General features: G+C 35.2%; 1 protein-coding gene across 1 annotated transcript in view; it reads right to left on the bottom strand.

Annotated features, from left to right (window-relative positions):
- Nucleotides 1-13,377, bottom strand: part of LOC144956274 (uncharacterized) — a 130,388-nt gene that overhangs the window by 8,295 nt on the left and 108,716 nt on the right. The window contains exons 47-58 of the mRNA XM_078886738.1: nt 13,190-13,354; nt 12,275-12,373; nt 10,538-10,632; nt 8,933-9,080; nt 7,683-7,800; nt 7,138-7,230; nt 6,365-6,467; nt 3,984-4,212; nt 3,459-3,628; nt 2,765-2,867; nt 1,610-1,792; nt 576-761 (exon numbers count right to left, since the gene is read on the bottom strand). Of these exons, the coding sequence (XP_078742864.1) occupies nt 576-761; nt 1,610-1,792; nt 2,765-2,867; nt 3,459-3,628; nt 3,984-4,212; nt 6,365-6,467; nt 7,138-7,230; nt 7,683-7,800; nt 8,933-9,080; nt 10,538-10,632; nt 12,275-12,373; nt 13,190-13,354 (1,692 nt within the window). The remainder of the gene's footprint in view (nt 1-575; nt 762-1,609; nt 1,793-2,764; nt 2,868-3,458; nt 3,629-3,983; nt 4,213-6,364; nt 6,468-7,137; nt 7,231-7,682; nt 7,801-8,932; nt 9,081-10,537; nt 10,633-12,274; nt 12,374-13,189; nt 13,355-13,377) is intronic.

The raw sequence follows: 13,377 nt of genomic DNA, 5'->3' as shown, positions 1-13,377 counted from the left end.
TGCTTATAAAGTTATGAAATTGGAGCCCAAATGTCATAATTTTTAGGAGATAAAAATTGTACTGGCTGTAGTTAATTTAAAAAATCAATATTTTATACCCTCACAATGGTTATATACATTCAAAATCCTTAAAATTATGTTGCAGGCATCCCCTTTCATTTTCAATAAGTTTTAATGTCAGAGAGATGCTTATTGGAGCCACAATTTCGTAATTTTACGTATTTTTCGTCATAGTAGGCAAGTCTATTATGATTATAATTTTTAGTGAAAAAAAAGGGCAGCGTGGCTCAGTGGTACGATCATTACTTTGTACCCAAAAGGTACCGAGTTCGATCACCTACCGCTGCGCTGTATGGCTTTGAGCAAGTCATCTCGCCTAGCTCAATTTGCGGCGCTGCACTGCTGCTGACACCTGGGTTATTCCAGTGTTCCCTTGGAATAGACCCTAAAGACAAATTTCCCCTATGGGATGAATAAAGGGAATATAATTTATTTATTTATTTATTCATATAATTTTAATCCTGGCCTCCTCAAATGTTTTTTTGGTCACATTTCATTTTCAAAATATCCCAAACCTGCAGTGACAACGTCTGCTTTTCGTCCACCTCCTCATCTTTGTCGCCATTGTTGTTATCTGCCCCTGTATCTCCGTCTTTAGTGGTAGGTAGGTGAGATTTGACTTGATCCATGAGTCTCCTCATAGCCGTGTCGCTCATTTCCTGGAAGCTCACGACTGGGTAGTTGAGAGACATGATGCCCACCTTGGACGATTTGGAAATAAATATGGATTGGATTTATTATTATCATCATCATCATCATCATCATCATCATCATCATCATCATCATCATTATTATTATTATTATTATTATTATTATTATTATTATTATTATTATTATTATTATTATTATTTTATTATTATTTATTATTATTATTATTATTATTATTATTATTATTATTATTATTATTATTATTATTTATTATTATTATTTATTATTATTATTATTATTATTATTATTATTATTATTATTATTATTATTATTATTATTATTATTATTATTATTATTATTATTATTATTATTTATTATTATTATTTTTATTATTATTGTTATTATTATTATTATTATTATTATTATATATTATTATTATTATTATTATTATTATTATTATTATTATTATTATTATTATTATTTATTATTATTATTATTATTATTATATTATTACTATTATTATTATTATTATTATTATCATTTTATTCTTATCTTTTTTTTAAATCTTGGAAACTGTAACGAGATAAATGTGACCCATCGATTCAAAAAGGTGTCATTGGGGTGCTAAAAATAGAACTTATGGTTAGAAATATAATGTCCATTCCATACAGTACCAGTTGTCTGCTAGGCATATTTTTGTGCTAACACTCTTACAATAGCCATCACTGAAATCGGGAGATGTACTCGTTAACATTGTGATGAAAAATAATAAATAAAACCAAGGAAACAGAAAATTGAAAAAGAAGATAATCATAAATAAAACCAATGTCAAAATATAATTTCTGAAAAAATATGGAAAAAAAAATACAATAAATATATTTGAAAACAACAACCAGAATACCTCGGAAGCTCTCCACTTGTTTCCAGATCCCACAATGGCGAGAACCACGGGGAGTTTGAGAGTATTAGCACCGTAACGAAATTCTAGGGAGCAGTTGTCGGAGATTGCGTACTGGTCTGACATACAAACTAACATGACTTTACTGTTTAGGAGGCCTTCTCCGATGTCTTCAAACAGGCCATGCTGGAAGAACAATGAAGAAAGAGAATTTATTTTTTTAAAAAACAAAACATATCTAGTTGTTTGTTTGTTTTTAAGAGTTTTACGGCGCTTGCAACACATTAAGGTCACATAAGCACCAGTAAAAAGGAAGAAAATGGGACAGTATAAAGTTCTAGAATTACAATTCAAGCACACGAGAAAAAGTAAGACAAAGGGGAATTGGTTCAAATAGGAAACAGATGTAGATTCCAAGGGCACACTATCAAAGTACTTAGTTTGGGATCACCTACAAATCTCATCCTGACCCAAGCATAGGTCCCCACAAAAGGAACACACTCAAATGTTTACAAATCATCATCAATATATTATATGTAATACAAAGAGGGCTTTATTATAGGTGGCCTTGATGTAATATTAAAAATAATACAGGGCATAACAGAGAGATGATTTACAAGATAAAAAATATCATCTCCCAAAACTCTAACTATACCTTTGACTGTCCGTGTTACCAATAAAACCAGCATTTAATAATAATAATAACAACAACAGCAACAACAACAACAACAACAACAACAACAACAACAACAACAACACAACAACAACAACAACTACAACAAAACAACAACAAACAAACAATAATAATAATAATAATAATAATAATAATAATAATAATAATAATAATAATAATAATAATAATATATACTTTATTCATCCACAAAAATGGAAATTCGTTTACAGACGTAGCATGCATAAAAATGTATAAACACAATGTTGAGAATCTATGTATGTATATGCAAATGCACAAAAATGTAAAGAATATACAACCAAGAACCAATAGCAACACTTTATATATTAATTTGATAAATTGAGATATGCCATACCTCTGGCCTTTAGTCCGAACTTGTGTGTGTATATTTAAAAGATAGTATTTAATTTAAAACAACAACAAAATGACACACTGCAATATATACGAATAATAACGTGGACACTTACCAGTCCTACTCTTTCCACATCAATCCAGCATGGAATCCCATTGGAATCCAGGTATTCTTTGATGACCCTTGGGTCACCGTAGCCAACGGCTCCATCTGTAGTTCTGTTAAATGGTGGAAAAATAGTAGAACATTATAAGCATGATTCATACAACTTAATCACTTCTATTATTATTATCATCAAAACTACCATTAATACTACTACTACTACTACTACTACTACTACTACTACTACTACTACTACTACTACTACTACTACTACTACTACTACTACTACTACTACTACTACTACTACTACTACTTACTACTACATTACTCTACTACTACTACTACTACTACTATACTGCTACTACTACTACTGCTACTACTACTACTGCTACTACTACTACTACTATATACTACTACTACTACTACTACTACTCTACTACTACTACTACTACTACTACTACTACTACTACTACTACTACTCTACTACTACTACTACTACTACTACTACTACTACATACTACTAACGACATTCGATACTGATATACGAATGGATGATGATGATGATGATGATGATGATGATGATGATGATGATGATGATGATGATGAGGTTGGTCAACATTCCGTAACTCAAACGCATCCACCAATCAACAATGAATAAGAAATCAGTAAACTCCTGGCTCCAATAAAAGCCGAGTCCATTCATTCACCTGGAACCTTTGGCCACAGCCTGTGCCGAGTTCTGCCAGCAGTAGGATATAAAGCAAGGGGGGTAACTCTTCTTCTTTTGCTTCTTCAGGTTGTGCTTCTCCTGCAGCATGGTCGTGAGCTCCTGGAATTTGTCTTTGTAATGAGTCGTGGACATCATGTTGATGAACAGCTGGTTAAAGGGAGAGAAATGAAACAGTGTAGGCAAATTGATGAAATGTTTATTGAGCTTATTTTTCTTTTTTTTTTTAGCTTTTTTATATAGCGCAATATCCACTATACGTGTTCAAAGCGCTTTACAATGGGTCCCTGGCCAACAGCAATACACAACATGTAAGTTGAGACATGACGCCTGTTAGGCGATATTACACATTTTTTTGGGACAGATACAACGTCGTTAACAGCCAGGTACTCATTTTGCACTTGAGTATGGTGAGAGAATATGAGTAAAGAGCCTTCTCCAAGCACTCAATCTTTGGCAGTTCTGTACTTTCGATTTCTTACTTTCTTCCTAAAGTCATTTTTACCTCATCAGATGTGAGAATTCCCATAGTGCTTTGTCTCCAATCCAGGTTAGGTCCGACGGCTATCAGAATAATTTGTTTCTTCAGCACAAGTCGTGCGTACTTGAACAGATTACAGCAAGTCTCGTCTTTGACAAAATTGTTGGAAATGAAAACTATGAAAACTTTGGCTTCTTGCAAAGCTTTGGCCATTTCATCCAGGCTTTGGGGTTTGGACAGGTTGGGCATCCAACTGAAAAGGAAAAAAGAAACAAACACACACACTGTAAAATCTGGGCAGATTGGGCATCCAGTTAATATGGAGAGGAAACAAGAATGAATATTCCATACAGATTGGGCATCCAGCTAACAGGAGAAGGAAACAAGAATGAATATTTTATACAGATTGGCATCCAGCCAACATGGAGAAGGAAACAAGAATGAATATTCCATACAGATTGGGCATCCAGCTAACAGGGAGAAGGAAACAAGAATGAATATTCTATACAGATTGGGCATCCAGCTAACATGGAGAAGGAAACAAGAATGAATATTCCATACAGATTGGGCATCCAGCTAACAGGAAGAAGGAAACAAGATCAAGAAACAAGAATATTCTATACAGATAGGGCATCCAGATACCAGGGAGAAAGACCAAGAATGAATATTCCATACAGATAGGGCATCCAGCTAACATGGAGGAGGAAACAAGAATGAATATTCTATACAGATTGGGCATCCAGCTAACAGGAAGAAGGAAACAAGGGCATCCAACTGAAATAGCAAAAAGAAACAAACACACACACTATAAAGTTTGGATAGATTGGGCAGATTGGGCACCCAGCTTGGAGGGAGAAGGAAACAAGAATGAATATTCCATACAGATTGGGCATCCAGCGAACAGGGAGAAGGACACAAGAATGAATATTCCATACAGATTGGGCATCCAGCTAACAGGAGATGGAAACAAGAATGAATATTCCATACCGATTGGGCATCCAGCTAACATGGAGAAGGAAACAAGAAAGAATATTCCATACAGATAGGGCATCCAGCTAACAGGAAGAAGGAAACAAGAATGAATATTCTATACAGATTGGGCATCCAGCTAACAGGAAGAAGGAAATAAGAATGAATATTCTATACAGATAGGGCATCCAGATACCAGGGAGAAGGACCAAGAATGAATATTCTATACAGATAGGGCATCCAGCTAACAGGAAGAAGGAAACAAGAATGAATAATCCATACAGATAAGGCATCCAGCTAACATGGAGGAGGAAACAAGGGCATCCAACTGAAATAGCAAAAAGAAACAAACACACACACTATAAAGTTTGGATAGATTGGGCAGATTGGGCACCCAGCTTGGAGGGAGAAGGAAACAAGAATGAATATTCCATACAGATTGGGCATCCAGCTAACAGGGAGAAGGAAACAAGAGTGAATATTCCATACAGATTGGGGATCCAGCGAACAGGGAGAAGGAAACAAGAATGAATATTCCATACAGATTGGGGATCCAGCGAACAGGGAGAAGGACACAAGAATGAATATTCCATACAGATTGGGCATCCAGCTAACAGGGAGAAGGAAACAAGAATGAATATTCTACACACACACACACACACACACACACACACACACACACACACACACAAATATCAACAGGGAGACTTTTAAAGTCTGTTTTAAAATAGCGATCATTGAAAATGAACAGAACCAATTTTCTTAGCCCAATTCTGTAAAAAAAAAAAAAAAGGGGGGGGGGGGGGGGGGGGGGGGGGGGGGGTGAGATCCCAATAGCCCAATATCTCAGTTAGTAGAGCATTCGATTCACATGTAAAGGGACCAAGATCAATTCCAAGTCAAGTTGAGATCCCCCCGCCCCTCTCCCTGTCCAAACAATGATTGGGCAATTGTGTTTGTTCTAGTGGGGAGTACTTTGCAAAAGACTAACGTCTTATCAAAAGGGTAGCAAGCAATTGTTTTTGTCCATTTCACACACAAAAAAACAGGTAAACTTTGGCTCTATGGGCTCTGAGAAACAAAAAGGAAAAGAAATTTTGTATAAAATTATGTACTCATTAATACGGTGATAGTTTCTCAACTTGTTTTGTGTTTGCTATATAAAATAAATAAAATAAAATTCCCTTTATTCATCCCATCAGGGAAATTTGTCTCTAGGGTCTATTCCAAGGGAAGACTGCAATAACCCAAGCGTCAGATGCAGTGCAGCACTGCAAATTGAGCTAGAGCGGGGTGAGTGATTTGCTCAAGGCCACACAGCGCAGCGGGTATTCGAACTCGGTACTTTTTGGGTACAAAGCAAAGACTGTGCCGCTGAGCCACGCTGACCCTACATACAGTGTGAGCATTTTTTGGTGGTAAATAACACATCATACCATTTGAATCCAAGTTTTTCAATATCAGCGCACAGACGTGATGGCGACACCGATTTACTGTCCGTGTATTTGACATCCGAGTGACAGTAGGACATGAATATGTCTGGAAATAAAGGAGAGTGCAAGTGTGTAATTAACACGTTGTTTTCATTCATATAACACATGTTGGTGTGTAAGCCAACGGTAATCAAAGGCAAGTCAAATACGCCTAGCTTAACTATTATTACGCCTATCATCTTCTACTTTGATAGTAGTGAAGATGATGATGATAATGATGATGATGATGATGATGATGATGATGATGATGATGATGATGATGATAATGATAATGATAATGAATATATGAATATGAATGTACGAATGAATGAATAAAAAAATAATAGAATGAAAAAATATGAATGAATTAATATATCAATCTATGCATGAATATAAATTAATTAATAATTGATTTATGGGTGAATATGAATGCATTGATAAATCTAAAAATGAATAAATGAATTAATAAATTATTGAATGAGTGAATATGAATGAATTGGTAAATGAATTAATAAAAATAACTAAATTAATAAAGGGATTAATACGAATAAATTAATAATTAATTCAATGAATGAATGAATGAATGAATATGAATGGGTGAATGTAGAAGGACAAACACATGAATGAATGAATGAATGAATGAATGAATGAATGAATGAATGAATGAATGAATGAATGAATGAATGAATGAGAGAATGATAAGTTGTAAAATCACACATATCTATACAATCACCAACCAGAGGCCAAGTGTGTCTGAAGTTCCTTCATTCCCCTGACAGCCTGTACCAGATGTAGATCAAAGTCCTGGTTACTGTCTGGAGGCATGATGGCTGCTCGGTAGATGGGAACAAGGGGGATGAAAGTGGGAGGGAGGAGGTTCGAAGGTTAAAATTTGGAATATGTGACTTGAACTTTTACATAACGTAATATCCACTAAACATGCTCAAAGCGCTTTACAAAAAGTCCCAGACAAACAGCAACATGGAGAACGAGTATGAAGCATGTTAGGCGATATTACAATTTACATCATTTTCCCTATAGAGATGGCGCTGTGAATAGCCAGGTACTCATTTTACACCTGAGTACATGGGCTGTACAAAACAATTTGCCAGTAGGCTAACCTTGTGCTCATTGACAAAAAAATTAACATAGGCTGTACAGACAATTGTGATCCCAACCCTACTTCTTAACAAAAGAATTCATGCATCTAATATTCAGCATTCATTCAAATCAAAATCAAGCCAACATAATACTGTTTTGTGGTGGTGGGTCACATTATTACCATGCAGATCCGTGATAGAAATGGTGTGGAAGTGCTTCAGACACTGCAGGAATGGAGCCTTGAGCTCAGAGGCTCTTCGTATCGTGGATGCAGAGAACATGTGGGGGTCTCTCAGATTCTGAAGGAAATTGGAAAACAGTATTGATGGAGAGATCAGAGGGGAGAGAAGGTGGATGGGGGGGGGGGGGGGGGGGGTGTGATTTGAATGAATAAATGTTTTATTGATATCATGTACACGAATTCTTAGTATTCAAGAATATAACATCAGCATCATTTACATCATTATTATCATCGATATTATCTTGGTCATCATTTACAGTGTCATCGTCATCATCATCATCATCATCATCATCATCATCATCATCATCATCATCATCATCATCATCATCATCATCATCATCGTCATTCTGATCATAATCTCATCCACTAACATCATCAATAAAACTTCCTAAAACTGACATTAAAAAGGTAAATAAAATGTAGTACGATGTTGAATGATAAACAAAATTGAATATTTACCCAATTTAAAGCAATAATAAACAAAATTAAATTTTTACCAATATAAAGCAATAATAAACAAAATTGAATGTTTACCAATTTAAGGAAATAATAAACAAAACGGAATGTTTACCAATTTAAGGAAATAAAAATGAATTTACATTAAAGATTAACAAATTGATGTTTACCCAATTTAAAGCAATAATAAACAAAATTGAATGTTTACCCAATTTAAAGCAATAATAAACAAAATTGAATGTTTACCCAATTTAAAGCAATAATAAACAAAATTGAATGTTTACCTAATTTAAAGCAATAATAAACAAAATTGAATGTTTACCCAATTTAAGGAAATAATAAACAAAATTGAATGTTTACCCAATTTAAAGCAATAATAAACAAAATTGAATGTTTACCCAATTTAAAGCAATAATAAACAAAATTAAATTTTACCAATATAAAGCAATAATAAACAAAATTGAATGTTTACCCAATTTAAAGCAATAATAAACAAAATTAAATTTTTACCAATATAAAGCAATAATAAACAAAATTGAATGTTTACCCAATTTAAAGCAATAATAAACAAAATTAAATTTCTACCAATATAAAGCAATAATAAACAAAATTGAATGTTTACCCAATTTAAAGCAATAATAAACAAAATTAAATTTTTACCAATATAAAGCAATAATAAACAAAACTGAATGTTTACCAATTTAAGGAAATAATAAACAAAATAGAATGTTTACCAATTTGAGGCAATCTGGACAAGGCACAGAGAAATCGTAGTTAATTCCCTTGAACGACTCAACGATGAGTGTCTCAAAGACTTCGTGTACCAAAAACAAAATGTTCTCTGGCCGAGGTCCAATGGCTTTGACAGTCAACTGGAGATCTCTGGGCATAAAAAGGTAGAAAATATTCAGTAGCAATGGAATAAAGAAGTATTTCAGAATCACAACATTGTTGGAACTCTCTCCCATCACACGTGAGATGCTCGGATTCATTGACAACGTTCAAATCTCGCCTAAAGTTTTATCTTTTTACGTCATAATGTTGCAATACTATTATCATATTTTGTTGTTGTTAAATTGAACTCGTATCACGTTTCCATCAAACTTGTCTTACTGTAATATGTTTTGTTTTATATCACTGTAAAGCGCTTAGAGCCTGTGACAATGGGGTAAAGCGCTCTATAAAGGCCATTTATTATTTATTATTATTACAAGGCCAATAAAGCTAGAGTTTGTTTGTTTTTTTAAAGGTTTTACAGCACTTGCAACACGTTTAGGTCATATCAGCGCCAGTAAAAGGGAAGAAAATGGGTTTGTAAAAGTATTCTAGAGTTACAATAAAAGTACCCTTTGAACTGATGTATATTCCAAGAACACACCATCAATGTACTTAGTTTGAGATCACTTTAAAAGTCTCAGCACAGGATTCCACTATGAGGAATACAATCAGATGTTTACAAGATATGGTCAAAGCAATGAATATGATTATCAATACATGGCAGAGAGATGATTTACAAGGACAAAAAAAATCACCTACCCAAATTAATACTATATATTTGACTTGTTTCCCTCTCAGCCAAGGACTTGAGCAAGGCTAGGACAAAATGAAGCAATGCCTATCTAAGACAAAGACCAAAAGCGACTCCGAAACTAGATATAGGGAGATATGTGGTCTAGTGGTATGACACTCGTTTTTGGATCGGAAGATCCCGGGTTTGAGACTCGCTCAGTGCATAGTTGAGTCCTTGGAAATGGCTCTTTACTCACCTTTGACAGCGTTGTCTTTGTCGGAAAAAAATTGCAATATAAGCCTAACAGGCGTCATGTCCTGTTCTACATGTTACGTGTTGCTGTTGGGACCCTTTGTAAAGTGCTTTGAGCATGTCTAGTGGATATTGTGCCTATATAAAAGCTTAATTTTTATTTTGTTTTCATTTTAGTAGCTATGGCTTTGTATTGTAATGATGTGACTTTGCTGATTTCGTATTTATGAATAATCGTCTAATCGTCATGAATGTCTTACCTGCGGCTATGTAATCTAGTGGTATGACACTTTAGGATCGGCAGGTCCTGGGTTCAAGCCTCGCTCAGCGCATAGTTGAGTCCTTGGAAAAGGCTCTTTACTCACATTCTTTCACCGTACTCAGGTGTAAAATGAGTACCTGGCCATTAGCAGCGTTGTCGGAAAAAATTGTAATATCGCCTAACAGGCGTCATGTCTCGTTCTATATGTTAAATGTTGCTGTTAGTTAGGGACCCCATGTAAAGTGCTTTGAGCACATAAAGTGGATATAGCGTTATATAAAAGCTCATTTTAAACAAAAAAGAAAAATGTTATACCTGGACTGGATCAAAAGGCAAATGTGACAATTCTTTTTCAGGTAGGACCCCCGCTTCCAAATGAGGCTACTGTCACTAAACTGGTGGAGACGAACCTGATAAAGGAAAAGATGTTCAGAAATTGAGTTTAAAGAAGCTGAACAACTACAAAAGATGTCTAACTTCTACGTGAAGGCACAAGACCGAAGGGCTAGAGCTCAGGTGGTCGCTGGTTTGGATAAGTAAGTAAGTAAGTAAGTAAGTAAGTAAGTAAGTAAGTAAGTAAGTAAGTAAGTAAGTAAGTAAGTAAGTAAGTAAGTAAGTAAGTCAGTAAGTAAGTCAGCAAGTAAGTAAGTAGGTAAGTAAGTAAGTGAGTAAGTAAGTAAGTAAGTAAGTAAGTAAGTAAGTAAGTAAGTAAGTAAGTAAGTTTAAAGAGGCAATCTTTTAAAATAAAAAAGGAAAAAAAAAAACAAATACAAAGATAGTACTTAACGACCCATAAACAATCTATATATAGATAGAACAAAGTTAACGTCACTCGGGTCTTTGTTATTGTTTTGTTTTGCCATCCGCGTTTATGAATAATTCTCACTAAACTATATTAACCAGACTATAAACATTCAAGGTTACACATAGTTTTATTGTGTTGGTCCGTTATATTTCTGGATGGCAATATTGCGAGTTTCTTAGCCAAGTGCACAGCATCTATAGAATGAATGAAAATGACGTCATTTAGCTCTTAGTTATTGTTTTCAGACAGCTGTTTTTGTGATTGGTTCTCACTAAATTACATCAATCTGACTACAAATGTTCAATGTTAATGTATATAGTTTTGTGTGTTGGTACTTTATATCCTACTGGCGGATGTTATGATAATTTTACCTAAACACATAGCAACAATATATATATATACAAATATGGTACGAAAAGTGCTCGACATGTAGTAATGGAGCGAATTATTATTTTTAAAAATATTTACCACAATGTTTGAGACAGTCTACATTAATGTTTCAGGCTTAATTTGCCATCGTCATGAAGCCACACTCAACACAAAAAGTGAGATGTACGGTATGTGTCCACATCGCCGGAAGTTCTTGTTAATTAACTTTAAACCGGAACCACTTCAAGAAACAACAACAGTCAACAAAACAACTCAGTCCTGACGATGGCAAATTAAGCATGAAACATTAATGTAGACTGTCTCAAACATTGTGGTAAATATTTAAAAAAAATAATATATTATATATATATATATATATATATATATATATTATTATTTTAGTGTGTGTGTGTGTGTGTGTGTGTGTGTGTGTGTGTGTGTGTCTGTGTGTGTACAGTATATAAACATTTTAATTATTATTGTTTAACTTCTACAGTACTGTTTCATGTCTATGACAATCTACGGGAAGTGTGTGTAATCGTTATTGTTGTTTATGATTGTGTTTTTGTTTCATACTTCCTGTGATATTTTGGTGTCGAGACTATTATGGTGGTTTGAAGTTGCATGCAATGTGGAAGTGGAAGTGGAAGTAGATTGTTTTGTTTTCGTATTTTTCTAGCTTCGTGTCTATGGAGGTTTGTAATTACATAAAAGATGTTTGTTTCTATGTCTGCATGAGGATGTTAGTTCGTTTCTTCTGTTGAGTGATGCCATGTTCGGTTGTGTGATGATGAAGAATTTTTCTTCTAAGCAGAGGTTGCAAATCTGGATCATGGTCAGATATGAGAGGAAATAGAAAACATTCCAAAACAACTTACCTGAGCTCTGTTGAATAAACCAGCTGGAAAGTAGTCGAATTTGTATGTCATTTTGGCTTCTTTGGCAAAGACTCCAGTCCCGACTGTGGGCCATTCAAACTGGAAACATAAGAAGTGGGCATCATCATCACCAAAATCATTATAATCATCCTCATCACGATCATCGTCAACATCATCATTTTTAATATCACCATCATCATCATCATCATCATCATCATCATCATCATCATCATCATCATCATCATCATCATCATCATCATCATCATCATCATCCTCACCATCATCATCGTCAACATCATCATTGTCAGAATCACCATCATTATCGTCGTCATCATCATCATCATCATCATCATCATCATCATCATCATCATCTCACCACCACCACCACCAACACATCATCATCATAACAATCCCTTCCAAACAACATTCCAAAACCTGATAACCCAACCCAATCTTCTCATGTTTACCTCAGGTTCTTTTCTCAGGCAACAGACAACAGGTTTATCAACATAATCATTATTAACACCACCATCATCATCATTTTCATCACCATCATCATCACCATCATCCTCACCATCAGCCCCATCACCACCACCACTACCACCTCCATCACCACCACCACCACCACCACCACCATCACCACCACCACCATCATCACCACCATCACCACCACCACCATCATCACCACCATCACCACCACCACCATCATCACCACCACCACCATCATCACCACCACCACCACCACCACCACCACTACCACTACCACCACCACCACCACCACCACCTCCACCACCACCATCACCACCATCATCATCACCACCATCACCACCACCACCACCACCACCACCACAATCATTATCCCCAATGAACCACCTCCCAAACCCCTAACCCAACCCAAATTCCTATCCTGTCTACCTCAGGTTTTTTCTCAGGCAACAGACAAGGCACCAGGTTTATGGGGTGATCCTTCAAGGGGAAAGTCAGATCAAACTCTTCTGTCAGATGCAACATCCACGTATGCATGGCTGGTTCGTAGTCCTTCCATACTTTGGATACATCCGCATGCTTGAAGCGGCCACTCTGAGATTTAAAAATATTTTTTT

Source organism: Berghia stephanieae, chromosome 11, assembly GCF_034508935.2.
Source record: "Berghia stephanieae isolate SIO BIC M18660-M18661 chromosome 11, UCSD_Bste_1.3, whole genome shotgun sequence".
Classification (NCBI taxonomy): Eukaryota; Metazoa; Mollusca; class Gastropoda; order Nudibranchia; family Aeolidiidae; genus Berghia; species Berghia stephanieae.
Note: the sequence above shows the minus strand (reverse complement) of the source record. Positions and strands in the feature narration are given on the sequence as shown.